This window comes from Dermochelys coriacea, chromosome 12 (genome assembly GCF_009764565.3).
Source record: "Dermochelys coriacea isolate rDerCor1 chromosome 12, rDerCor1.pri.v4, whole genome shotgun sequence".
NCBI lineage: Eukaryota > Metazoa > Chordata > Testudines > Dermochelyidae > Dermochelys > Dermochelys coriacea.
The window spans coordinates 3,836,398-3,863,161 of NC_050079.1; the positions used below are offsets into that span (position 1 = coordinate 3,836,398).

The 26,764-nt window shown below is 45.1% G+C and overlaps 1 protein-coding gene across 20 annotated transcripts; it reads left to right on the top strand.

The window, feature by feature from the left end:
• KATNB1 (katanin regulatory subunit B1) lies at window positions 1–26,764 on the top strand. 20 transcript variants are annotated; one of them, XM_043495093.1, is made up of 22 exons: window positions 146–218; window positions 1,794–2,097; window positions 2,491–2,648; window positions 5,252–5,382; window positions 8,704–8,821; window positions 11,235–11,335; window positions 11,979–12,020; window positions 13,739–13,822; window positions 17,074–17,189; window positions 17,723–17,794; window positions 18,047–18,197; window positions 19,137–19,324; window positions 19,461–19,591; window positions 20,443–20,493; window positions 20,702–20,778; window positions 21,380–21,499; window positions 22,420–22,569; window positions 23,034–23,110; window positions 23,596–23,670; window positions 24,528–24,590; window positions 24,683–24,799; window positions 25,465–26,764. In XM_043495093.1, exons 3-22 carry the CDS (start codon window positions 2,579–2,581, stop codon window positions 25,595–25,597), a joined length of 2,067 nt encoding a protein of 688 aa, XP_043351028.1. In that variant the 5' UTR covers window positions 146–218; window positions 1,794–2,097; window positions 2,491–2,578; the 3' UTR covers window positions 25,598–26,764. The 20 variants fall into 20 exon arrangements, with proteins under 20 accessions (XP_038224409.1, XP_038224408.1, XP_043351040.1 ...); XM_043495095.1 differs by lacking the exon at window positions 2,491–2,648 and having other exon boundaries at window positions 99–218; XM_043495092.1 differs by lacking the exon at window positions 146–218 and having other exon boundaries at window positions 1,249–2,097.

Sequence of the window (26,764 nt, forward strand, 5' to 3'; positions counted from 1 at the left end):
CGGGGATAAGGGGCTGCTCTGATTGGCGGGACTGCCGCGGAGCGGGTGGGCCCGGATGCAGGCGGCGCGTGCGATTCGGCGAAGGCAGCGCGGGGGGCGGGGCCAGGCCCGAGGTTTGTTGTGAGGGCGAGGGCCCGGTTGTCAGGCAGGGGCCAATCGGGGTGGGGGATGGGAGCAGGTGGGGGTCGGGGCTGGAAGGCGGAGCGGAGCCGCTGCAGGTAGGAGGGGGCGGGAATGGAGTCGGGTCCATCCCCCGCACGCCGGGGTGGGGGCTGAGAGGGTCCAATTCCCCTCCCCCTCCTCGGCTCGCGGGGCGGGGGGGCGGGGGCGCGGTTCTGATTCGGGCCCCGGTGCCACTCATGGGGTCGGGGGCCCAGAGCGTGCTGGGCGGGAGGGACCCTCGTTCTCCCCTCCCCCGGCCGGGGGCCCAGTGTGTGTGTGTGTGTGTGGGAGGGGGGGCTCCTTCACCCCTCCCCCAGACCGCCGGGCGGGCTGCCCGGGTTCGCGCGCTGGTTCCTGCAGCCAGAAGAAGGAGGGGGAGGGAGCTTGGCTGTGGGACCCCTCGGTGCGGAGCTGTTGGGGGGAAGCTGTAAATGTGGCTCCTCCCCCAGTGCGGGCTGGGGGGGGGGCCGCCCGCGTGGAGAGGCGGGCACGGGGGGGGTCACCAGGAGGAGGGAGTTTAGCCGCGCTCCTGTGCTCCCTGGATCACTGGGCTGCGGGGAGGCTTATAAACCTGCTCGCCTCTGAGTCTCGCCAGGGAGGAGTGGGCAGGTGGTAGATACTGGTGTGAGGATGCTGCTCTGCCGCGAGGATCGTATGGTAGCAATGACAGGGAAAAGCTGCCACCTTCATTCACAAAAAGAAAAGGAGGACTTGTGGCACCTTAGAGACTAACAAATTTATTAGAGCATAAGCTTTCGTGAGCTACAGCTCACTTCATCGGATGCATTCAGTTTCTGTACGGAGCCTGAGTGACAACTCAAGGGTTTAAAAGAAAAGCAGGACTTGTGGCACCTTGGAGACTGACACATTTATTTGAGCAGAAGCTTGTAGCTCACTTCATCGGATGCATTTGGTGAGCTGCAGCTCACGAAAGCTTATGCTCAAATAAATGTGTTAGTCTCTAAGGTGCCACAAGTCCTCCTTTTCTTTTTTGTGAATACAGACGAGCAAGGCTGTACTCTGAAACTTGTTATTACTCAAGGGTTTAAAACTCACTTGCTTAACAACAGTGGCTTCCTCATAAAGGTGGAGTAGAACTTGATTCAGTAGGTTTGGGGAAACTTTTGGGTGACCTATTAAGATAAGTGGTTGCCTAGTAAGCGTCTTCCCTTGTGCTAGTTACACTGACTTGTAAACATTTTCAGGACCTAACCATTGAACTAGTCTAATTATTTTAATTGTAATAATTAGTGTATGAATAACCTCTGATTAGCCCTGTGATAATCTTATTGAATTGAGCCTTGTTTTGCTTTTGTTGTTGAAAGCTGGGAGATGGGAAGTGGTCATATAGGCAACCATTCCATACTCTTTAGCTTACACTAGAAGAACAGGATTTGATAACCTTTCTCACTAATAATAATTAAATAAATATTCATTATTTGTATTTTGCCATAGCACCTAGAAGCCCTAGTCATTGACCAGGACTCTATTATGCTAGGTGCTGTTACAAGCAGAGCAAATGGATGAATATTACAACTATACACTGAACTTTGCACCTGCTGTACTGACTTAGCGGTATCACAAGACAATGCCATAAACATTAAGATTCTTTCTTTTTTTCTCTTCTCCAGGCAAACATCTCAGTGATATGAATCAAAACTAAGTCAGAAGTCAAGATCCGGCCTATTGATTGGTGGAAACTGGCCAGTGTTCTGGATACAATAGAATAAGAATTTTGAAAGGAATTTCAATAGCCTGAATGTGTCTGAACAGATCAAACAGCAGAAACTGAGGCCTGGGGGGTTGAGCCCCACACAATTCAGCAAAGTGAACCTTTTGTTGGGAGGAAAGGGGGCACTTTTTCAGTGGCCATCAGAAAAGAACTGAATAAGGAAATGGCAACTTCTGTTGCCACCAAGACAGCTTGGAAGCTGCGTGAGTGTCTTTCATAGTGTTCTCTTGTCCTTCATTAGATTTCTCTATTTGAAAATGGGGGAAGGAGGAGAGAGAGGCCTCTTGTTCTATTTTATGGTATGAATGAAATTTCCCCAAGGAACTACCCCCTCCCTTTCTAATGTGACAAAAGAGCACTCTTTTAAAATTCAGTGCTCTGTGGATGGAGGGGGAGAGACAGAATTGTGGAAGGGCATAGGGCATCCTCTGAATATCCAGCCAGAGTGACTTAAGGACATAGCTAGAGATCGATCTAGGGGATACGTTCCTTTGGGATTTGCAATGATGATGATAGGGCATCCTCCTTTCTGTCTTCAATTCCTGTTGTCTGAGGTTTCTTTGGTCATTAAATCTCTCTTTTTCTCTAAATTTCAGGTCTGTAACAACCTGCTAATTCTCTAATATAATATAAGAACAGCGGGTGAACAGGTTGGAACGCTTATAAAGCCAAGCCTGCCTTGGAATGTTCCACTTGTTTAATGTCAGTATTCTTTTTGGATTGCTTTCTATTGGTGCCTCTACCATCGCTATAGATACAGTAGGTTCTTGGATCGCTGCAGGAAGGGTACTGAGATCATTACAAGATCTTTATGTCCTCTTCTCTTCATTATGTCTCTGGTTTCACCGTAAAAGGTTCACGAGAGGGACTAAACTTCTATTTTTAATTGATCTTTTCTCCAAATGAAAAGAGTGGCAAAGCAGCGCCTAAATGTCAAAAAGAGAAACACAGAAAAATGCTTCTCCTGCAGATGTTGCAAATTTTTTGTTAGATGTCAGAAGATCAATAGAACAAGTAGGAAGTAGTTGATTATCCACAAATGTGCATTCCAGGCTGAGTATTTGAGGCCCAGAACTGGATTAGTGGGCATGTTGCCCATCTGGGTTGCTGTATGTTTAATAGAACTGTATTAATAGAGTTAACTGGTGTATACAATCAGAGGCTGTATAGCACTATATACCTGGCATCAGTTGGTTCTTCTATTCATATTTTCACAATCAGAAAAAATGTTTTTCTTACCCCCCCTTCCCGCCAACCCTTCCCTCCCCCCCAAATGCTGAAGTTCACAGATTACTGGAAAAGACAGCACTTGGTCCGTTTCATATCTCCATTCCATTTCATTCGGCAACCATGCCTGTGCTGTTGATCTTTAATATCACTATTTCCTACTTCATTTTAGCTCTACTTTCAGAGTAGTAATCATTCAAGTGCTAGGAAAGAGGTGTAGCCAGGATAATTAGGGCCTTAAAGGTTGCTGAGCCAATGTGTAGTAGCTAATGAGAGAGCATTTTATGAAAGGGTTTGTGGGCTTAGGGAAATCAGCAATTTAGAGGGTGAGGGTTCTGCTACCAGTTTTTGAATGTTGGCATAAAATTATAATCTGGCATTTATTCAGAGGGTTGAATGCTTCAGCAATGACTCTTAAAAATTGTAAAAAATTATTAATAAAAGATAAAGGGAGGCTATGCGAATGTCCGCATTTCACAACAACATTCAGCTCTTGCACCACCCAATCTTAAATAGTCACTGTTCGTCCCTTAATACCAAAGGAGGATTTATGTAACTAGTATTGATGTGCATTTGAATTTCATGTGTTGACACATGCTTTGGTTTAGTATGGTTATGTAGAATATTGGTCTTTCATTAAACTGCAAGTACATCCTCAGCAAATGTCCCTTTCTCATTTAATTAATAACCTAATTACAACTGAAACATGAAAGATGTTTCTCTACCTAATAAAGAAAAGGAGTACTTGTGGCACCTTAGAGACTAAAAAATTTATTTGAGCATAAGCTTTCGTGAGCTACAGCTCACTTCATCGCATCTGATGAAGTGAGCTGTTGCTCACGAAAGCTTATGCTCAAATAAATTTTTTAGTCTCTAAGGTGCCACAAGTACTCCTTTTTTTTTTTTTTTTTTTTTTTTTGTGAATACAGACTAACACGGCTGCTACTTTGATCTCTAGCTAATATGAAAGTTATGTGGTTTCGCTTTCTGTAAAGTGCTTTGAGATCATCAGATCAAAGTGTATGCAATTGTTCCTGCCCTCTGAAGTCTGGGAATATTAATGTCACTTATTATAAGTGAGCTGCTTCACACCCAATTATCAGAACGAAGGCTGGATTTGTTATTAGCTAGCATTTTTACAAATGTTTCGTAACCATTTCATATACAAATCTAGCAGCCTTTAAAAGACAAGAACCTTTTAGCTGTGATATTAAAGAATTGGTAAATGCATTTGGCAAAAACTTAACAATTGGGTGCATTTTGAAGTGCCCTTTAATGTAAAACAAATGCAGATCTGGCTCTTTATAGTGGGATGTCTCCAGAGTCCACTGGGGTACTGGGGCTATCTTCTCCCCCAGCCTTTATGAAAAGCTACTTTAAAAAAAACAACACCTTTTTAATTCTACTTTCTTATTCAACCCCTCTAAAGCATATCTGTGTCCATCCCTCCAATAGGGACATCTTTTGTCACTGCCCCCAAACTAACTGTATTGCTCTGCTTCATCTACGTTACATGGTAAGAATATAGGCAAAGGCTCTGCCAAAATTCAAGTAGAAGGGAGCTCCACCCATCCCAGGTGCTGAGTCTTAATTTCTCTGCAAGGTAGCACGTGCTACTGCAAACTTTCAAGTTTGGCTCAGATAGGACAGTGTGAACTTTTGCTACTGTCCAGAACAATATTAGGGAGTCTTTATCTAAATAATCGGTAGCTGCTTTGTACCATGCCAACTTTTGAGACCCTTCGTCTGGCCAGGAGAGTTCACACAGGTACAGATGATAAACTAGCTTCCGTGAGGAGTGTGCTGGAACCAAGCAAATTCTCCTTTTAAAAGCTACTGAGTCACTATTAGTAAGATAAGATAATCACTGTGAACGACACTGAGACCAGAGTGGGATGTTGAAGGTTGATTGGCATATGTCACCAAGCATAGCAGATGGGGCCAAGAAGGGCTGCTGCAAACAAGATAAGTAAGTAGTGTGGTTTCTTATCTGAACTCTAGGTTACTGCAGTTTGCCCAGTGAAAACTGGGAAGTCCTTCTGTAGAAGGAGGATTACTAGTCTTTCAGAGGAGGAATTGTGTATCGTACAAATACTTGTTGTGACTGTTTGTTTGCTTTGTCTTGTGCAGAAGAGATCACAGCTCACAGCAGCAATGTGTCCTCGCTGGTTCTGGGCAAAAGTTCAGGTCGGCTGCTGGCAACTGGCGGAGAGGACTGTCGGGTCAATATATGGTCTGTTAACAAGCCCAACTGCATCATAGTAAGAGTTGGCTGAGTTTTTTTAATTTGCTTGTGGGTAGGTTGTGGGAGGAGGCAATTGGTCTGCATAGATAGAGCCAGAGAGAGTCTGGTAATGTCATAAATCCCCCAGCTAGGTTTTACCAATCCCTCTTGTCTGCTTTGGAGTGCTACAAAGGTATATTGGCACACAAACACAGTAAGGTAGCTTTGGTGGGCTGATGGTGTCCAGCAGCCATGCACAGTTTGAAAGTGGCTTTGTCCCTTCAGTTCACATGACTCTGAGTCAACTATACCTCTTTTCCCATGCCCTGCTAAGGCCCAACTGTGTGACAGTGGCCTTCAAAGATGACAAGGGTCTAAAATGAGTGACATTTCAAAAAATGGAAATTAATAATTTCTTCAATGTGTACATTTTTTATTACCCTAGTATCTTGATTCATTCATTCATATTGGGGAGATCACCAGCTGTGTGGGGAGCAGAGGTAAATCACTCTAGTAAGTGATATCCGTTCAGTGAGGTGGTAGGAACAGGAGAAATATTTAGGAGGCGTTCACAGTTAGCTGAATATGTATGGCAGGCAATAAAATGCCCTCTTTCTGTCCCCATAGTTTTCTCATTCACCCCCAAATTAAACTTGTAATTCTTAATTCTTTCATCCCTCTCCATTGTAGGCATTTCTTCTTTTTCCTTTACTCACGTTTTCTTCTTTACGCTTGTCCCCTTCTCCTCCAGTCTTCTCTCCAAAATGTTACCTATTTTATCGCTCCTCTCCATCTGTCACTCTTCTTTTCTCCTTCCTCTTGATTTTCCACTTCATCTCCTTTACTCCATCTTCTCTCTCTTCCCCCAGTCTAGCACTGGCTTGACTCAAAAAGGTTTTAAAAGGTACATTTGGTTGGTTCCTTCCTTGTCCTCCCACTGAAGACAGGCCAGGGCAGGTAATGGAGTTTCCCACTGAATACTTGAAGATCTTCATGACGTGGGGGGTTTGGAGAGAGCAGCCCTCCTGCCCTTGCACAGTTCTTGGTTTTGGGTCTCGTGTTCAGTGAGATGGCAGACATCACTTCTCTCTGTAGAGCAGCTGAGTTGTGGCTGTGGGGTTGGGGGAAAAGATATCATTAGTTCATAGCACATCAGTGCTACTGAGTGCAGGGTGACCAGAGTCTTGTTTCCACTGAAGTAGGAACAAAATCCTAGTTAGTAACTGATAGGAACTGTCTCTCAAAACAAGGGCAATCCAGCATATCTGGCTACCTTTAACATCAGTCCTAGCATTTGCTCAGACAATACATATTGTGCTTGCTGTTATTTGCAGCATGCAACTATTACAGGGTTGCAAATTGTTAAAGGCTTAGTTTTAGGATAGGTTTGTCTTACAGATTAATATTCAGGATGGTGAGATTTGCACCCTGGAATTGGGGCACATCCTAGACCAGGATGCACTCCCGGTTGCATCATATCTACGGCTGACCAGCATTTGCCTCTACGTAAAACTGTGTCAGGATATTGTGCTGATTTCGCCATACGCTGGGCAGGGAAAAGCTGCGTGCAGCATGTTCAAATGCACTATAATAAGAGTAAAGCTACCACAATAATATGAAATGATGTTAAGTACATGCCAATTATAAAGGCAGCTAGAATTTATCTGTGCTGCATCCTGCTTTGATGTTTGATTTGGATGTAGGGGACATTTGGTGTGGTAGGAGAGTTGAGTTGAGAAAGATGGAAGGAGAAAGTTTTCACTTCATTTCACACACACAAACACCCATTCATTTGAACTGGCATCTCTCAGGAAATGTGAAGAAGACTAAGTAGATACAAGAAATCTCTATCCCTTATTGGCAGTGCTGTTTCCTTCCCATAGGCTTTTGCAATGTCCCTGGAGGATCTGCACGGTGATGTCAGAGCAGTGTGAAACCAGAGCACTGGTTTCAGTTTAATCAGCAGGGGCATAAGATTCAGCATCTCTTCGCCCCCCCAATTGAGGGAAGAGAGAACTGCAGCACTAGATTTGGACTGTTGTGATGTTACCATCCAGGCTTCTAAACATTTGCCTGGGTTTTCCAGGGAAGAGAGAGAAGTCAGGACCTAGTATTTCTAGTGGTGTTTTAAAAACAAAATAAAACCCGTGTTTTGTTATTTGATGCGGGCAGGGGAATCGCTGTGATTTTTACTGCTTTATGGTGTATAGAGATGTCCCCAGTGGGATTTTTGTTTGCTTTGAAGTTCACCTTTAGTACTTGATTTTCTAGGACTCCCAGTACCCTTGGGGAGAGGGGAGGCAAGTGACTTACAGCTTTGTGACCCCTGATTTGAGTCCGAGTTCTCTGTTGCACACAAAACGTTAACAGTTGCAATATTGTAGAAAAGCAATCCTAAGCAAAAACTGCAGAAAGATCCAGGTGGGTTTTAACTTGTCACTCCCTGGTGTTACCTTAATAAATGAAAAGGGTGGAGAGAGCTGGATTGAATTATTCAAGGGAGCCATTCTAAGGACAAATAAAGGGAGAGTTTGGATTCGGAATAATAAGCATCGCTTAATGGTACTAAAATACCTATAACAGCACATATTAACTGATTATTATGCACATATTACTTTGATTATTGGAACAACTCCTTATTTTTGTGTTACGCGTTTTATGGCACGGGCATTTTAACTAAATGGTTACTTATTGCACAATATCTATACGGTCAAGTTAGTAAGCACTTTGAGATCCTTGAGGATGAAAGGCACCGTGTACATGTCAGTAGCTGTTGCATCAAGCTAATGCTGCAGTACTATTGTAGCACTGTTGGTGTGGCAGCCAACACTGGCTAGTAACGTGTACTTCTTTGCTTGTGAGAAGGCTTTCAGATAGTCCTGCTTATGCTATAAGGACAGCTGTGGTTTTGTATGACAGTCATCTGACTCATTTACAGCAAACCTGGTGTAGTTGTGTCTATACAGCGTATTTTTCACTGCATATGCATGTGCTGACCTAATTTGTACATCCACACCTACTGCTTGACTACCCGTGTTTGTATCCGCATGTTCTGAGAAAATCTGGGCAACTATCTCATAGTGCCTCAGCAAGAGATACAGTGCTCAGGGGATATGCACGCAGAGTGACACCAGCAGTACTTGGCAGGGGCTGAGGGAGGCAATGCATCTTAGAATGTTATACCACACTGAGAGCTGACAGGAGGGAGAACCAGCCAAATTGGCTGTGCAGTTAGGAGGTCCTGTCTGTTGCAAAACAGCATGCCAAACCAGTTACAGGATATTACCATATGCCTGCATAGGACTTTTCAGAGTTGCACCTCCAGTCTGCTGACTGCTACTGTTGACTTTCCTTGCAGAGTTTGACAGGCCATACAACACCAGTGGAGAGCGTGAGGATCAATACAAATGAAGAGCTCATAGTTGCAGGATCCCAATCAGGATCCATTCGAGTTTGGGATCTGGAAGCTGCCAAAAGTAGGTTTCCATTCTCCGTTGCGTCTTCCATTTAAGTCAGCAGTGTGTGAGCACAGCAGGGTGGTACAAACTTTTGGGAAATCCCTATACCACATATCCCCATTGACCTGGAGAGGTCCTGACTAGGAAGGTCAAAAATCTGGATAGGCCCTTATCGACAGATAGTGTTTTCTTCAGCTCAAAACCAGTATTGTTGGAATGCTTTGGAGTGTTCTACTGAAGCTGCATAATGCACGTATACATTTGAACAGTTATAAATGCACACATGGAGTTTGTGTGAATGTACATAGTCTCATGTTGAGCCTGACTTAAGAGGCTGGTTGTTTAGGAATTTGGCCTGTGCATTTCTGTCATGTTCATGTGCAAGTGCACATACCATGTGCCAGGAATCTGCAATAGATGAAACATGGTGCATTATTAGAGCATTGATGGTGGAAGTCATGCTCTTGAGTCTAGTCAACTGAGGGCACATTTTATAGATACAAAGTTAATACAATAGCCATTGGAGTGTCACTTAAACGTCTCAGCCAAGAAATACATTTTTCCTGTTTCCCCTCTCTGTATCTTCTTGTGGCTTGCATTAACGTTTGCTAACTGCATTACAGTGTAAAGCAGGGTCCCTGGAACAGTCCGTTTAGTGCAGTTTCTTTGTTTAGCGGAAGTAGACTCAAAAGCATTTCTATGAAGTGATGTACATGTCAGAATTCAGAGGAACTGCACCTGCATTCCTCTGCCCTTGGTGGACCATGGAGCCCACTCTAGGCTCCCAGCTCCTCAGCTGTCACTTCTCTTGGGCAAAGACCCATGTGTTTCTCCCCTCCTGACTGCGGTTCTTCCGTGCTGTACAGTTCCCTGCCTATACTGTGATATGTCCAGCAAACCAGACTACCTAAGCAGGCGAACATTACTGCTTTGCTATTTTGCCGAAGGCTATGAACAGCTCTAATTGCTAGCAGTTATAAATTATCAGCCCTTTCTAGACCAGCACATTTATTCTTAAGATGAAAGCATTGGAGAAAACGTATTAAAAACAACAAAAGAACCTACACGCATGCTAATAGGTGCCAGACATCACCCCCAGCTCCAGCAAAGTCTCTTGGAGGAGTAAGTCCTCCAAACACCACCAAGGTGTGATTCTATGTTTAAACAGCCTTATTTCAAAACTAGCACACCCGTGAATAAATCAGTCTTTCCTTTATACAGCTTGGGCCTTTGATCTTGAGACTCCTGGAACGGATAATCATCAGACAATGGTCCCCTCCTCAGGGCACCACTTCAAAACGCTGGGTGTTTGCATAAACAGAGATGGGGAATTTGTATTCGACTCCAGAGGCAAACTGTTTGTCCCAAAAATCCATTCTTGTCTAGCACAGTGTTTAGTACAGTCCAAGCGTGGCCAAACTACAGCTCATGAACCACATTCGGCTCTTTTACAGTTAATGTGTGTCTCACTGAGCCTCCCACACCCCCCCATTCTCTGCCTACCAAAGTGGGAGAGGGAGCTTGGGGCTTCTGCCCTGTGGTGGGGCTAGGGGCTTCTGCTAGAGATGACTGGTGCCTGCTGAGAGTGGGGGAGGGCAGAATTTAAAAGTTTGCCCCCCAACAGCTTGAGTCACGTGTCCCCTCCCTGCAGCTCCCGTGTGTAAGCTCCTTGTGGCGAGGCAGTGGCAAACAGCTGGGAGCTGCCTGGAGGCAGCTTTAGTTCCACGGGAAGAGGCAGTAGCAAAAGTAGTGGCTCTCCCTGCTGTTGCTGCTCCCCACAAGCTCCCAGCTTGACAGCTCCAGGAGCTGCTGTGCAGGGAGAGGGCCCGGCAGCACCATGTGACTGAGTGGGGTCAGCAAATCCTGGCAAAAATGGGGGGGAGCACATGACTCCACATGTCCCCCTCCAAACATCACCTGCCGGGGCTCGGGGGCTTCAGCTGCCCACAAGGCGTGCCTGCTGGGGCTCGGGGCTGCGGCCACCGTGGGGCAGAAGCCCCAAGCCCTGACAGGTGCACCCCAGCTCTCAAACGTCTGAAGATTGTAGTATGCGACTCAGAGGGCCAGTAAGTTTTGCGACCTCGGTATAGTCCTCTGAAGTTCATAACACTTCCCAGGGTTCACATTCCGTGTCCCACCTAGATAGAGATTACGTGCAGTCCCAACCCGCAATAATACATAAACCATTTATTTAATATGATGCACCCCAGTCATGCTTAAACTTGATTCAGTAAGGTCTCCAAAAGATACTGCAGAAGAATGTCATATCTGTCACAGTACCTAGATGAATAAGCTGTGCACAGACTGGCCAGTATACAATATCAGTGTGTGTTTAATGGTAAGTGGCAGCATGGCTGGTCTTGTCTGTGGGAAAGTTAGCACCGACTAATGGAGTTTTTCCTCCCTCTCTGTGCTACTTATTTCTTTCCAGTTCTTCGTACATTAATGGGCCACAAGGCAAATATCTGCAGCCTTGATTTCCATCCCTTTGGAAGCTTTGTGGCTTCGGGGTCCCTGGACACTAACATCAAGGTAAGGCCAGTTTTTTCTGGAAGTAACCTCTTTATCCCCTGTACATGTGTGTCGGAGTACCGTGATTGTTTTGGCAGCAAAAAAGATTGTCCTGTTGGAGGTTTGTAAAGTATCAGTTGCATGTGTGTAAGGAGGTGTGTTCATAGATGCTTGTGAAATTCCTGCTTGTATTCTTATAGCTGAAATTTATCCTAATGATAGGAGTCTGGTTCATCTCTTAAGGTTTATGGTTTATTTCTCAAGCCTCTTGGTGTTAGATGCCAAATTAAATCTGGTGTAAGCAAGTGTGATTACATTGAAATCAATGGAGCTACACTTGCTTATAACGGGTCTGCATTTGGCCCTAAGAATTTAGCTTTCATGGTATGAAATGTCTTGCCAGCCGTCTCTCTTACTGAACACTTCAAGTTGCAGCTTGACTCCAGGCCACTCCTATCTGGGCAGGGGGAGGGAGGTGTAAAGAAATATTCTTTGCATGGGCTTGTGTTTTAGCAGCCCCTTTAGCTGTTGGGCACCTGTCCTATAGCCATTCTACAGTGCTTATGGGCTCTGTAGTAGGGAGACCTGTCATTTTATTATAACTTTATTTAACTTATATCATAACTGTGGTTCTAAGCATGTTTTTTGTTGCTCTTTCCTGTAGCTCTGGGATGTAAGAAGAAAAGGCTGTGTCTTCCGGTACAAGGTAAGGTGTGCTTCACTATCATTTGGGGGAGGGTGAGAGGAGATTCTCTCTGACTTATGCAGGAATTGAGACGGGATCACCTAGAATTAATTTATTAATCCCTTGGTATTGGAAATTGGACTGATGTGACTTGTGAAGTCCATGCAATGATAATGAATGGCCTGACCACTTTTACCGACCCTGATTGAATAGAGAGGCTGCAAGAAATGGTTAGCATAAGAGTAAATGTACTATGTGTTGTCAGTGTCAATGGTGCTTACAGAGCATCCCATGAGTGAGTGTGCAGTGGAGTGATGCATTGCCATTGTGCTGGAGACTTGAATTGTTCGTGTTCTGCAGAGTGTGACCGGGGTCCCAGGGAGCCACACTGGAGTTACTCAGTTAGGGTGAACTGCAAAGAATGGGGCAAACAATCCCCAAAGCTGGTGGATATTCCAATACATTTATCAAACCAGCACAAAACAGCTTCTATAATACCTTACTGGTTACCCAAAAGCCAATAACACAGTTCCCTTAAAGCCACCCAGACACCCAAGTCAAATATGATGAGGATTACTGAAAATCTTATTCGTCGTATAAGAAAGTTCTACTAATCCCAAAGGATTGGACACATTACCTCCCAGGTTAATGAATACTCCAGATCTTACCCAAATACACACTACAGCCAATTCTTATTAACTAAACTAAAATTTATTTAAAAAGAAAAGAGAGTATTGGTTAAAACATCAGTTTACATACAGACGTGAGTACAATTCTGCGATCAGATTCATAGTAGAGACGGTGAGTTTTGTAGATGCAAAGAGTTCTTTCAGAATTAGTTCATAGCTTATAGTCCAGTATCCATTTTTAGGGGGAATCCAAGTTAGGACTGGAGATCTCAGCCTTTTGGCTTAAGTTGCCCCTGCATGAAGCATCAAGCAGATCTGCGATAAAAAGTTTCAGGACCCCAGGCATTCTTATACAGTTCCAGGTCTTCCTTGACAGCTCAGAGTCCTTAGGCAAACAATAGGCAATCGTGGATGCTTTGAAATAGATATATTTCCTAAGCATCACCGGTAATTAGCTATACGGATTAACATAAGGCAATTGCCTGTTTTTCCACCATTGGCAGGTGATTCACTATACATTTCAAAGAGAGATGAATATAGTGATGTTACTATGTTTATAGTTCATTTTAATGTTAAGATGTCTTTTAATCTCTGAATCAATAGCTATAGTGTTAGACAGAAACTGTCTGTTTATCTGGCTAACATCTGACAAGATATAAGTACGCACATACAATTAGTATCACCTCCAGTTCTCTAACAATACAGTTTGCGTTTCAAAGTTCTAGCCTATCTAACATGGGATGGCCATAATTACCATTCGCATACTTTTCTAACATGTCTCTAAAGGTTGCATCTGGGTCATTTGTCATTCAGGATGCTTAACCCTTTCTGGCCATGCGTCACACTTTGTATTAGATTCGTTACAGTTAAATAACAGTTGTAGCAACAATGATTTGTATGGTCATATTCTAATTAGATAACATCACACAGGGACCTTCCCTGTGAGCTTTGCCACCATACTGTGGAGTCTTTCAAACTGTAATAAACATTACTTGATTTCATTTTGTTACAAGCACAGAATAAAATGGAAAGAGGAAACTAGGATTTCCTCCTAAGGACACAATGAAGGTGCAAACCCATTGCAAGCTGTATGTGGTTGTATTTTTTTAGGGTCACACACAAGCAGTTAGGTGTCTCCGATTTAGTCCTGATGGGAAGTGGTTAGCCTCCGCTGCAGATGATCACACTGTAAAGGTATGGTATTCATTATAAGAGTGTGGCAAGAGCCGTTCCTCTTTGTGGCATGTGGAACAGCAGGGGTACTGTTCTTTAATTTGTGTTGCCAGTTCTCTCCCCCACCCACTCCAGCTCACTTCGCAGTGATGCGAGCCCCTTAGCTTCAGAGGGTAAGTCTCTGAGCAGGGACCATTGTCTAACAGTGCAAAACAGCCAGAAATGAGATGTGGCTAAGTGAAATATAATTCCTTACTGTCCATCACGCAAGACAGTGTCCTGCCTCTAAAGGTTGAGGGTACATTGACTGCCAGGTGGGGTGAACCTGAGGCTGAAAATGAAAGCTCAGCCAGTTGGATGGTTAAGCATGCAGAAGCTATCGGAAGCCTGTATCCCAAGAAAGGGGAAAAAATTCATAGGAAGGAGTTGTAGACCAAGCTGGATGAGCAAGCATCTTAGAGAGGTGATTAAGAAGAAGCAGAAAGCATACAGGGAGTGGAAGATGGGAGGGATCAGCAAGGAAAGCTACCTAATTGAGGTCAGAACATGTAGGGATCAAGTGAGACAGGCTAAAAGTCGAGTAGAGTTGGACCTTGCAAAGGGAATTAAAACCAATAGTAAAAGGTTCTATAGCCATATAAATAAGAAGACTAAGAAAGAAGTGGGGCCGCTAAACACTGAGGATGGAGTGGAGGTTAAAGATAATCTAGGCATGGCCCAATATCTAAACAAATACTTTGCCTCAGTCTTTAATAAGGCTAAAGAGGATCTTGGGGATAATGGTAGCATGACAAATGGGAAGGAGGATATAGAGGTAGATATTACCATATCAGAGGTAGAAGCGAAACTGAAACAGCTTAATGGGACTAAATCGGGGGGCCCAGGTAATCTTCATCCAAGAATATTAAAGGAATTGGCACCTGAAATTGCAAGCCCATTAGCAAGAATTTTTAATGAATCTGTAAACTCAGGAATAGTACCAAATGATTGGAGAATTGCTAATATAGTTCCTATTTTTAAGAAAGGGAAAAAAAAAGTGATCCAGGTAACTACAGGCCAGTTAGTTTGACATCTGTAGTATGCAAGATCCTGGAAAAAATTTTGAAGGAGAAATTAGTTAAGGACATTGAAGTCAATGGTAAATGGGACAAAATACAACATGGTTTTACAAAAGGTAGATCGTGCCAAACCAACCTAATCTCCTTTTTTGAAAAAGTAACAGATTTTTTAGATAAAGGAAATGCAGTGGATCTAATTTACCTAGATTTCAGTATGGCATTTGATACCGTGCCACATGGGGAATTATTAGTTAAATTGAAGAAGATGGGGATCAATATGAACATCAAAAGGTGGATAAGGAATTGGTTAAAGGGGAGACTGCAGCGGGTCCTACTGAAAGGCGAACTGTCAGGTTGGAGGGAGGTTACCAGTGGAGTTCCTCAGGGATCAGTTTTGGGACCAATCTTATTTAATCTTTTTATTACTGACCTTGGCACAAAAAGTGGGAGTGTGCTAATAAAGTTTGCAGATGATACAAAGCTGGGAGGTATTGCCAATTCGGAGAAGGATCGGGATATTATACAGGAGGATCTGGATGACCTTGTAAACTGGAGTAATAGTAATAGGATGAAATTTAATAGTGAGAAGTGTAAGGTTATGCATTTAGGGATTAATAACAAGAATTTTAGCTATAAGTTGGGGACGCATCAATTAGAAGTAACGGAAGAGGAGAAGGACCTTGGAGTATTGGTTGATCATAGGATGACTATGAGCTGCCAATGTGATATGGCTGTGAAAAAAGCTAATGCGGTTTTGGGATGCATCAGGAGAGGCATTTCCAGTAGGGATAAGGAGGTTTTAGTACTGTTATACAAGGCACTGGTGAGACCTCACCTAGAATACTGTGTGCAGTTCTGGTCTCCCATGTTTAAAAAGGATGAATTCAAACCGGAGCAGGTACAGAGAAGGGCTACTAGGACGATCCAAGGAATGGAAAACTTGTCTTATGAAAGGAGACTTAAGGAGCTTGGCTTGTTTAGCCTAACTAAAAGAAGGTTGAGGGGAGATATGATTGCTCTCTATAAATATATCAGAGGGATAAATACAGGAGAGGGAGAGGAATTATTTCAGCTCAGCACCAATGTGGACACAAGAACAAATGGGTATAAACTGGCCACCAGGAAGTTTAGACTTGAAATCAGACGAAGGTTTTTAACCATCAGAGGAGTGAAGTTTTGGAATAGCCTTCCAAGGGAAGCAGTGGGGGCAAAAGATCTATCTGGTTTTAAGATTCTACTTGATAAGTTTATGGAGGAGATGGTATGATGGGATAATGGGATTTTGGTAAGTAATTGATCTTTAAATATTCAGGGTAAATAGGCCAAATCCCCTGAGATGGGATATTAGATGGATGGGATCTGAGTTACTATAGAAAATTCTTTCCTGGGTATCTGGCTGGTGAATCTTGCCCATATGCTCAGGGTTTAGCTGATTGCCATATTTGGGGTCGGGAAGGAATTTTCCTCCAGGGCAGATTGGAAGAGGCCCTGGAGGTTTTTCGCCTTCCTCTGTAGCATGGGGCATGGTTGACTTGAGGGAGGCTTCTCTGCTCCTTGAAGTCTTTGAACCATGATTTAAGGACTTCAATAGCTCAGACATGGGTGAGGTTTTTCATAGGAGTGGGTGGGTGAGATTCTGTGGCCTGCGCTGTGCAGGAGGTCGGACTAGATGATCAGAATGGTCCCTTCTGACCTTAGTATCTATGAATCTATGTGCACTCTCCAAAGAGCTGTCAGGGACACAACTTGCCGAATGCAGAGAGAATTCAGCAAAGTATCTGTTCTAGCAGGAACTCTTCAATTTCTTCTGCTGTGGTATGGAGGGCTCTGGGCAAGAAGCTGGCTTCATTTTCAACCTCTGTTCAGATGAGCTGGTCAGTCATTGCACCCAAGATTTATAAGTGAAGACCAGATGATGTGAAAAGTTGATCCCTACATGTAAAATAACATATAGCATCATGACTTAAAAAACCTCTTTATTTTAGCGACTGAAACCCCCTCTAGTGCCACTGTATATTCTTTCCAGTCTTCAACAATGATAGAGGTTCTTTGACAAATCTCCAAATAAAAACAAAACTGGAAATAACCCTCAGTCTGATTAGAACTCCCATGGCCCTGGTCATTACCTGCCAGAGGCTTCCTTGTGGGCTAGCTAGCAGATTTCCAGGATAGACAAATCTTCTCTAGAGCATGACTGTTCTTTCCTTCTTCCAGCTGTGGGATCTGGCGGCTGGGAAGATAATGTTCGAGTTTACAGGACATACAGGCCCAGTAAACGTTGTTGAATTTCATCCCAATGAATACCTCTTGGCCTCCGGCAGCGCTGACAGGTACATGCAGGGAAAGCAAAAGCAGGATGTTTATGCATCTGCTCCTGTATTGGTCTCCACCCTCCTGGAAGCATTGCTATTCATGTAGGGGGTGAGACATTCCTACCACTGGAGGAGCTGGACAGTTGCACTGCAGATTGCAAATGTGGTAGGATGCCATGCAGATCCTACCATGTTCTCCCAAAATCTAGTAGCAACTTCTGTCACACTAGGAATCAACGAGCTAGACTTCTGAGTCACACACTAATGCAGCCACAGCCGGCAGCCTTTCCCCATTGAGTCATCCATGGCTTTGAGTCAGTGCTTGATACCTATGGAGCCAATAAGCATATCCCTTTGCATCTGTGGCTAGATCCAAATTCTGCTCTAGTGTTACCTACTGTTGGGGGTCACCATTATCACACAGCAATAAACCGCAGTAAAAAATACTGTCACATACTATTATAACGGTCTGGGTCTCTGGCTTGCTAGAATACAGCACACTTCCAAGGAGATGTACAGTTATTCTTTCCTTTCATTCTGTGTGCTTACAGGACAGTCAGATTCTGGGACTTGGAGAAGTTTCAAGTGGTGAGCTGCATTGAAGAAGAGGCCATTCCTGTCAGGTACATTATACTTGTACCATAGTGTGTTAGGTAGCGACCTAGCATATGGGTTCGGCCTGGTTAAAAGGCCGAGTTCTCTTTAATGGGACACTTTGCTAAGGAAAGTTCATGTTGCTGAAGTTGAAGTTCTAGGGCACTTATGACACTTGTCCCTGGTGTTCTGGTGAAGCAGGATGTTCAGCCCTGGTGTCCTTCAAAGACTATCTGAGTTAGTAAAGACTTGGATAAATCTTGGTCTCTTTCCTTTTCCAGGTGTGTTCTTTTCAACCCAGATGGCTGCTGCTTGTATAGTGGCTACCAGGATTCACTGCGTGTGTATGGCTGGGAGCCTGAGCGCTGCTTTGATGTGGTCTTGGTGACCTGGGGAAAAGTGGCTGACTTATCTATCTGCAACAACCAGCTGGTGAGTTCCCCTTCGTGAAATGGAGAGAAGAGTCTGAGAAACACCAAATAAATATTCCCTGGGCTACTTACTGGGCCTCTGACTTCTACAGACTGGCCGTGTTAGGCTGTCACAGCTCATAGTTGGCCATGGTCAGTCTTAACGCTGGCACCGTGCTCCTCAGCAGGTCTCAGAATGATGGATAAACGTGGGGCAGCATCGTTTTCTCCTCGGATCATTGCTTATGTAGTTCCACATGCTGCTCCCTCTTACCCTGCTCCATGTCTCTCTGGCTTCCTGAGGAACAAATGAGTGGTAGTTGGGGCTCTAGTCCCTTTTGCACCCTGGAGCTTGGCTATTTGATACCATGAGCATGTGGCCCAATGGAGAGTACTAGCTAGAAAGGTTTGAGCCCCAGTGCCAAGAGCACGACTATATGCAGACAACGATCATGAAGAAAACCCTTAGCAGTAGTGGCCTTTCTATCCCATCTAACAGGTAGGGCGAGAATAAGAAGGTGAGTGACATGACAAGCTTTAAGTCTTAGTGAAGTACTGACAGAGCCCATGGATTGGATCTAGGTTTCCTAAGTTCCACTCTCATTCACGAGCCCCTCTGCCAAGCTGCTTCTCTTTTGCACTAGTGCAGCCATTTGGCATATACTCATAGTGCCCTTTTTCTGCTTGCTTTAACCAATGACTGATCTGTTAATTGATGCCCTGTGACACATTCTCAGTAACTTTCCCTGGTAGATTCTTCCATACCTTGCTTACGCTCCCAGTTGCTAAAGGCCCTTCTGGTCACTATTTTGGGATAACACCACAGAGAAGCCATTCAAAACAGGGTTTCTTCTCCTTTAAATAAGTTACATAACTTAAGTCCAGTCCATGGGCCCTCAGCTTATAGGGGCTAACATTATACTGGACTCCTAACAACTTGCCTTACTCTTGTTCTTGGCAGATAGGGGTTTCCGTCTCGCAGAGTACAGTCTCCTCATTCGTTGTGGACCTCAGCAGAGTCACAAAGTCTGGTTCCGGTCTTCATGGACCGATCAAAGATGATAGGCCTCTGGCTCAGCCCACCCCCACAGGGTCCTCCCTTCGACGCATCTATGACAGGCCATCAACTACCTGTAGCAAGCCCCAAAGGTAAGGAAGAATCCGATGGGGGTGGGGTGTGCTTCACAATTCCAAATGCTTTATTGGAAGGAGCGGAGAACTTAGTGCTCTTTCTCTCTAACATACCCTGCCAGTCTGCTCCTGACTGGGACTCTCTTGTTGGCAGAGTGAAGCACAACTCGGAGAGCGAGAGGCGCAGTCCCAGCAGTGAAGAGGACCGGGATGAAAAGGAATCAAAGGCTGAGATCCAGAATCCAGAGGATTACAAGGAGATCTTCCAGCCCAAGAATTCCATCAGTCAGTACCAGACTCTGTTCTGCTTTCCGGGTGGTGGCAAGGTCAGGGTTTGGGGCCTTCAGAATAATCAGCTCCAGGAGGAAGGACTGATCTTTGGCTAATTGGCACAGCCTGTGACTATTTGGAGTTAGAAAACCCCTATTTAAAATTCTTTAAAACGGGACTCTGAATCAAGGGCTACGTTGGCAACTTACTAGAAGGCTGTATCTAAATAGCGTATGGGGAAGCAAATTGCAGTCTCTCATTTGTAATATAGAGGTATGGCCCAGAAGCCAAATGCTCCATCTTGAGTGGGATGCCTTTCTGGTCAGATCGAGACAGAGCACTGGATTGTGAGATATCTCTTTTCGCTTAGAATTATGGCAGTAGGCACCATACTGCACAAACCCCATAGTTTCCAAGGATTCCCATTTAAGGTGGGTGGTTAAGTGTCTACTCCAAAGCCCAGCCATGACTATTTAGAGGGCTAAATGGTTAAAATTATATAAGCTGTCTAAGATAGTAGTAGTAATTATATTAACTTCCTTACTGGTGTAATTAATAATCCCTTATCCTTTTATACATCTTTCTGCTTCACTAATCTAATTGATTTGTGAACATGTTGCCTGACTCTGCACTTCACTCCTTTTGAATTATGGGAACGTATTGGTCTGTTTTGCTCCTCACAGCCACAGTGGCTACAAACCTTCAGCTGAAATCCACCAATAACAACATTTAAACTCTAGAGGAGATAAGGCAGTCTTCAGTGTCAGTAACTGTCCTAATCTGCTTAGTTGTTGTGAGTTACACCAGTCCCAAGGCTGCTCTGTGCTAATCTGTGGCCTTGGCTTTCTTTTTTCCCCTTCTTGTAGTTCGAACTCCACCACGAAAGAGTGAGCCCTTCCCAGCCCCTCCCGAGGATGGTGAGTTGGGACTGTCCACCTGAATGCTGGGTGAGGGTGGGATGGGAATCGGGGGGGGCAGATGGCTGTTTCAACAGGATGCTCATTGTCCAGAGAGACACATGACTTGTACTCAGACACTTGAATTATGCAGAACCTCTGCTGAAAGCTTCTCCTGAAAGGGATAGAGTGTGACTTTTCCCTCTTCCCCTTCCTTCCCTCACTCCAGAGCCTGTCATCATAAAGGAAGCAGCAAAGCCTAGCCAAGTCATGGACATTCAGACCCCACTGCCAAACCAAGAAAACGTATGTACCGTGTGAGCCTTTGGTAACTTTCAGCACCCCCATTCCCAATGAATTCCAAGCACTGGAGATTCTGGAGTGTTGCTAATCATGCCAGTCCCTCCAGTGCACCTGAGTGGAGATCAGAAAGGGAGAAAACTGATCTGGGCAGGGCCAGTTGTAGAGCTCGAAGCCAGATCTCCAGTTTGGGTTCATTTACAAGCAGATTTTGACTCTGCTACTCTTAATTCTGTTTCCACATTTCTCTGTTGGCGCCTCAAAGACCCAGTGTGCATTGAAGAGAAACAGCTGTCAAATTTCACGGGATTCTTAGACCGTGGCTTCTTCGTATCTGAAGATTAACTGAGCCCCACAGGATGGGACCTCTCCATTCACATTCAGGCGGCCCTAATGCTTTCAGTGGAGTATCTCCATGCTCTTCACAATCGTTAATTAAGCCTCACAACATGCCTCAGACAGACACGCACGCACGCACTTACTCACGCGCTCACTCAGCCATGCCAGCAAACTTTAGATTGCTCCAGAAGGAAGTGGGTGAGGGAGAGGGTGTGAGACCTCGGGCAGCGTATTGCTGCTGTAACTTCTATTTCACTTTCTCCTGCAGCCTGACCTGGTTCAGAGGCAACCAATAGCCTCCTCAACCCCTGTGACCAGAGCAGAGCCGTCAGTGATTCCTGCAGCCAGGAATGCGCCCATTGGGCTGAAGGCCTCTGACTTTCTGCCAGTAAGTAACTACCTTGCTCTAAAGCAGGAGAGTTAAGCAGGTGGTTTGGGAGCAAGGGGTAGCAGTGCCGTAGGCCTGGATTGGTTGTGCTCAGTTATGAGGTAGTATTGGTGCCATCTCTGACCACACATACTGCAGGATTTTCTTATGTTCAGCCTTTGCTTAGACCACTAAAAAAAGAACACAGAGGGGACAAACCCTGTGAGACAGAGTTGGGATGTGGGGCACCCCTGCAATAGGGCTCTTCATACTGAAAAATAATTACTGCTCCATGAGAGATTCCATAAGCCTGTGTTTCAGATCACTGAATGAGGCCTCAGAGGAACACCACAGGTCTCGCCCTCCCTCTGCTCACGCCTTATCAGTCAAGGGACCCTCCCACGCCTAACTACTGACAAGCTGTTGGTTGGTTGGTTGATTGCCCAGGACCTCATTGTGCTAGCTGCTATACAAACACAGAACAAAAAGTCCCTGCCCCAAAGAGTTTACAGTCCAAATAGGAGACAAGTGATAATGGATGGATCCTGAGACACGGGAGCGCAAGGGAACAGTGAGACAATACAGTGTTCTCCAGCTGCAAAATGTCAATAAAGACTTTTTTCTTGTGAAAAATTCCACCAGAAAGAATCCCATTTCTCTCCCAGGTCGAGTTTTTACTAGCTGTGTTCAGTTTGTGCTTAAAGCTTGCTGAGAACAAGAGTCCAAACTTGGAGAATATGAATTCTTTACCATGTCCTTACGCTGCCAGAAAGGTCAGACTCAGTTACACTGAGATTCATTCTCGTATAGCCTATATTCCTGCTGCCAAGGGAAGTAGGATTAGACCTAGGAAAGCTCCTCTTTATCTACTTCCCACAATCTCAGACCACAGCATCTTGTTCTGCTGTCACCAATCATTTGATATTTTCTCTGTACCTCAGGCTGTGAAAAACCAAAGCCAATGCGAGATAGTGGACGAGGAAGCCATGTCCCAGATCCGTAAGGGCCATGAGACTATGTGTGTGGTGCTCACCAGCCGCCACAAGAACCTGGACACTGTGCGAGCGATGTGGAGCGCTGGTGACATAAAGGCAAGGAAGTGGGATTTACTGGCATTTAGGGACAGGTCAGACTAACTCTGTGGGGTGGAGGTAGGACAGCAATTGGACAGGCCACCTCAGCTTGAGCACAACTGGCTCTGAACCCCCGATTACAGGAGGATATGATATCCAAGCATTGGTTCCTACCATTGCACCTTGATGTGCTGTTTCATTCTTTTTATATGATTCAAAATAAATGTGGAATGAACTGTAGTGTGGCTGCAGCTGGAACTAGAGTAGCTGTGAGCTTCTCTGTTTCCTACATAGGGACCCTTGTGTGAATCAGTGGGTGTGTTGCTAAGTGTTAGGGTGGCTAGTGGCAGCATGCTCTTCTCTACTCTATTACCATGTCCCTGTGCCTGGTATTTAGAAAGTGAATTTCATAATGATTACATGGGGTCTGTTAGTGTAAGCCTCACACTAACTTTTCTTTACCTCCTCTCCCCTTGTCTCAGACATCTGTGGACTCTGCTGTGGCTATCAATGATCTCTCTGTCATAGTGGACCTACTGAACATTGTCAACCAGAAGGCGTGAGTATTTGTAGCTGTTGCATGTTGTAAGGATGTGTCCAGTAGGTACCTTCTGTGCTCTGTGGTTGCTTTATCTGATATTGACTGGACATATCCTAACATCCACTCACCTCCTATATTGGGCATATGGCCACCAGTGTAAGAGCAAACGCATTTTAGTCACATCTTTGAGTCTGCAACACTAGTGATCAGGTCTTTGGCACTAGTTCTTGCAGTGCCTTCATTGTTAGCAGTTAATGTCTCATCAGGAAAATGAATGTCTTGTAGAAAAACTTCAGCCAGTTCTTCAGAAATCCAACCAGAAATGACCAGAGCTGCTATTATGCCACTTTCCATCACAAGGTGGAGTGAGTGAACTCAGTCAGCAAAGCTCAGACTGAACTGGCTGAGTTTTTTAGGTCTGAATGCATCATTTGTGTTGAATCAGAGAGCCCCCTGAGGCTTGTCTCCAGTTCTCCTGGAGTGTGTTTTTCTTTTCTTTCCAGGTCTCTCTGGAAACTGGATCTGTGTACTATAATCCTGCCTCAGATAGAGAAGCTCCTTCAAAGCAAATATGAAAGGTGAGGTGTTCAGGAAGCTACCTCCTTGGGGGACAAGCAGGTAGATAGTGGCATTCTTAGATGAGTTTCACTGGGTATTACACAGCTGATCAGTAAAGAAAATACCAGAAAACCATGTAGGATACAGTTCTGCACAGATACATCATCTGGAAGAGAGAGGTGCAGTGGCCAAAGGTCAGGAGGAGCACAGGGAAACCAAGAAACTTGGAGGATAGGGTTTGCTTGAGGTGGGAGTTGTTATCCACTACAAGAGGGACATTGAGAGCAGCAGATTGTTCTAGATATTTTGAATTGAAGGTAACTATGGCAGAGCCAGGGAAGAGGTTGAGGCAGAATAGATGGGCTTTAAACAATGACGGGACCAAACATTTTTTTGGAATACTCCACCTGGAATTCATAACTACAGTTGGGAGAAGAGATAGTCGAAGGAATGAATTGGAGTTGAGCATGTAGGACACTGGCTGAAATGTTTAGTCACAGAACAGGAGCACTTGGATAGATAGGTGGGGAACCAAGAAAGCAAGTTGCTCCAGATGGACCTGGACCAGGGAGAACCGGTCATGCGGCAGCCTCTGAGTCATTTTGAAGATCCTGTGTACTTCGTAGATGCACAGTAAAGAAATGCAGGGTGTCTCTCAAGGAACGACTTCCAGCTTTTACTCTTCAACCATGAGTATTAGTGGATTTTATGGAGATTGAGTCTTGAGGCAGAACGTTTCTGTGCTTGAACAGGTTGCTGAGCAGGAGTCAAATGTCAGTCTGAGGGTGTGGGCATAGTTTGCTTCATCATTTGTCTGCTGTTTAGGCCCAGCTGTTGCTTTCCTTTCTCCTTCCTCTTATTAGCCCTTCTTCCCCAGGAGGGTCTTTTATGCAGGCTGGGGAGGTTTGTTTGAGGACACCAACCTCAAGACACTAAGTTGGTGAGTGAGCTGTAAGACACGTTCAGCCAGGTGGTGTAAAAATGGGAGTGAAAGTCAAGTGACATCTGACCCTCTGTGTCTTTTTGTGTCAGTTACGTACAGACTGGCTGCACCTCCTTAAAGCTGATTCTCCAGAGATTCCTGCCACTGATCACCGACATTCTTGCTGCACCACCGTCTGTTGGGGTAGACATCACAAGAGAAGAGAGGTAAGGCAACCCTAGCCACTGCCACACCTCCTCCTGCCATACGAGCCCTCTCCTGATGTCTTGGTATCGTGCTGATTTTTCCTTTGGACAGTTAGAGGCTGGATGGATGCCCTCCCAGCCCCATCAGTCTTGCTCCTGGAGTTAGAGGGGTTGCTGCAAAGCTATGCAGGGTATTCCTCCCCCTTCATGTGTAGCACCTGGTGTTAGGCAGTGAAGGTCCATGCCTGAGAAGCAAATTCAGGCACTCGGGCTACTACTTTCTTCCCCCAACATGCGCAGTGTCCCACTATTCCAGGAGCGCATGTGAATACCAAACAGCCACTGTCCTTTAAGGCTGTATTCCTTAAGTGACAGCACACAATTGGGTTTGCAGCATTCCTCATTTAAAGTGCAGTTTTTCTTTGAAAAGTGGCTCTGTTGAAATGGCACCTCCTTACATCACAAACTGGCTCCCTTGGGGGGGAGGGGGGAAACAAGTAGAAAAAGAGCAGTTGGCTCATAGCATCGATAAATTCCAAACATCTACCTGCACAAACCCATTGATATTTCTGTCTCTTCTAGCCACAGAGAGGAGGGCGTTCTTCCTCCTCCCCGTCACTTATCCACTGGAACCCCAGTGAGTGCTTGCTGCAGATTCATGCCCTGTCCATCTTCTTCCTTTGCAGGCTCCATAAGTGCAAACTGTGTTACAAGCAGTTGAAGAATATCAGCAATATCATAAAGAACAAGTCTGGACTGAGTGGCCGCCATGGCAGTGCCTTCCGTGAGCTTCACCTCCTCATGGCTGTCTTCGAGTGACAGCTGCCCCCTCCTCCACACGTGCAAACACACAGGTTCAGTTAGTTCCATCTGTCTCACGCCGAGTCCATCCCTGTTCCCCAGAGCACAGCAGGGAACTGAAGTCCCTGCTGGCTACCTGCCCCACCTCTGGTGCCTTAGGAGCTGGATTGAAAACCTGATTTGGAGGTTTCTGTCCTGCATGTGGGAGGGGCCTGGCTGGATGAAGACTGCAGCAGAGCTCTCACTTTTTTCTCCGGTTCTTATGTGGAGCTAACTTAAGTTCAGCTCTCCATAGAACTTTTACCCAGCTCTTTTTCTGCTAGACCTCCCGGGGTTGGGGCCCAGAATCGGCCATTACTCCACCATCTCCCACTCCTATACTCATTGTCAACCCACTTGTTACCTGACTACTCCAGCCACGGAGAGGCTCTGGATCAGACCAGCTGGAACACTTGAGTCTGGAACTGGAGGCCTGCTCTGTTTTTCCCTTCACAGTGAGATGAACGATGGAATCCCTTTTCCAGGAGCTTCCAGCTGCTTGGGTATTGCCAGTGCAGCGCTGCCGAAGAGCTGGCTCTGGGCAGAGTGCCCCTTTCCTAGAGCGTGGACATGGCTAGTGCTTTTTTTTTATTGGCATCTGGGACCGGCCCCTTCCTTGGTGAACTGTTTCAGAGGATTTGAGCCAGGATATCTCACAGCACTAGTCCTGCTAGTGTCACACCTGAAGTCTCAAGGCCCTGTTTCCAGTGGATGCTGTCTTGCGGTCTGCCTGATAGTGGGGGTGCTTAAGATCCCTGTTAATGGCTCTTGGCTGTGTAGCTTTAGTTATGTTAAAATCTAACTAGGAGTAGGTGGGGATGGGGCCTACATGATCTGTTTTTGTAAATGGAACTTAGCCAGGACTTGCCCTGTGTGTTTGCCTTTGGGGAGGGTTTTGAGCTGGGAGTGTGTGGGCAGGTGAGAGGCAGATGGACACAGACCAACCTCTTGCTACACCCATTGGACTCTTAGAGATTTTTCAATAAATAACTGTCAGAACCTTCATCCATTCTTGCTTCTTTCCTATAGGGAAGGAGGCTCCTGTGCTGAGGGCTCCCTCCCCACCATTAATACACTGGAGCCTGCTGTTCAGGAAACTAACTTATAATGAATTTTATTAAAAAGATTTGTAACTTATTTGGAAAA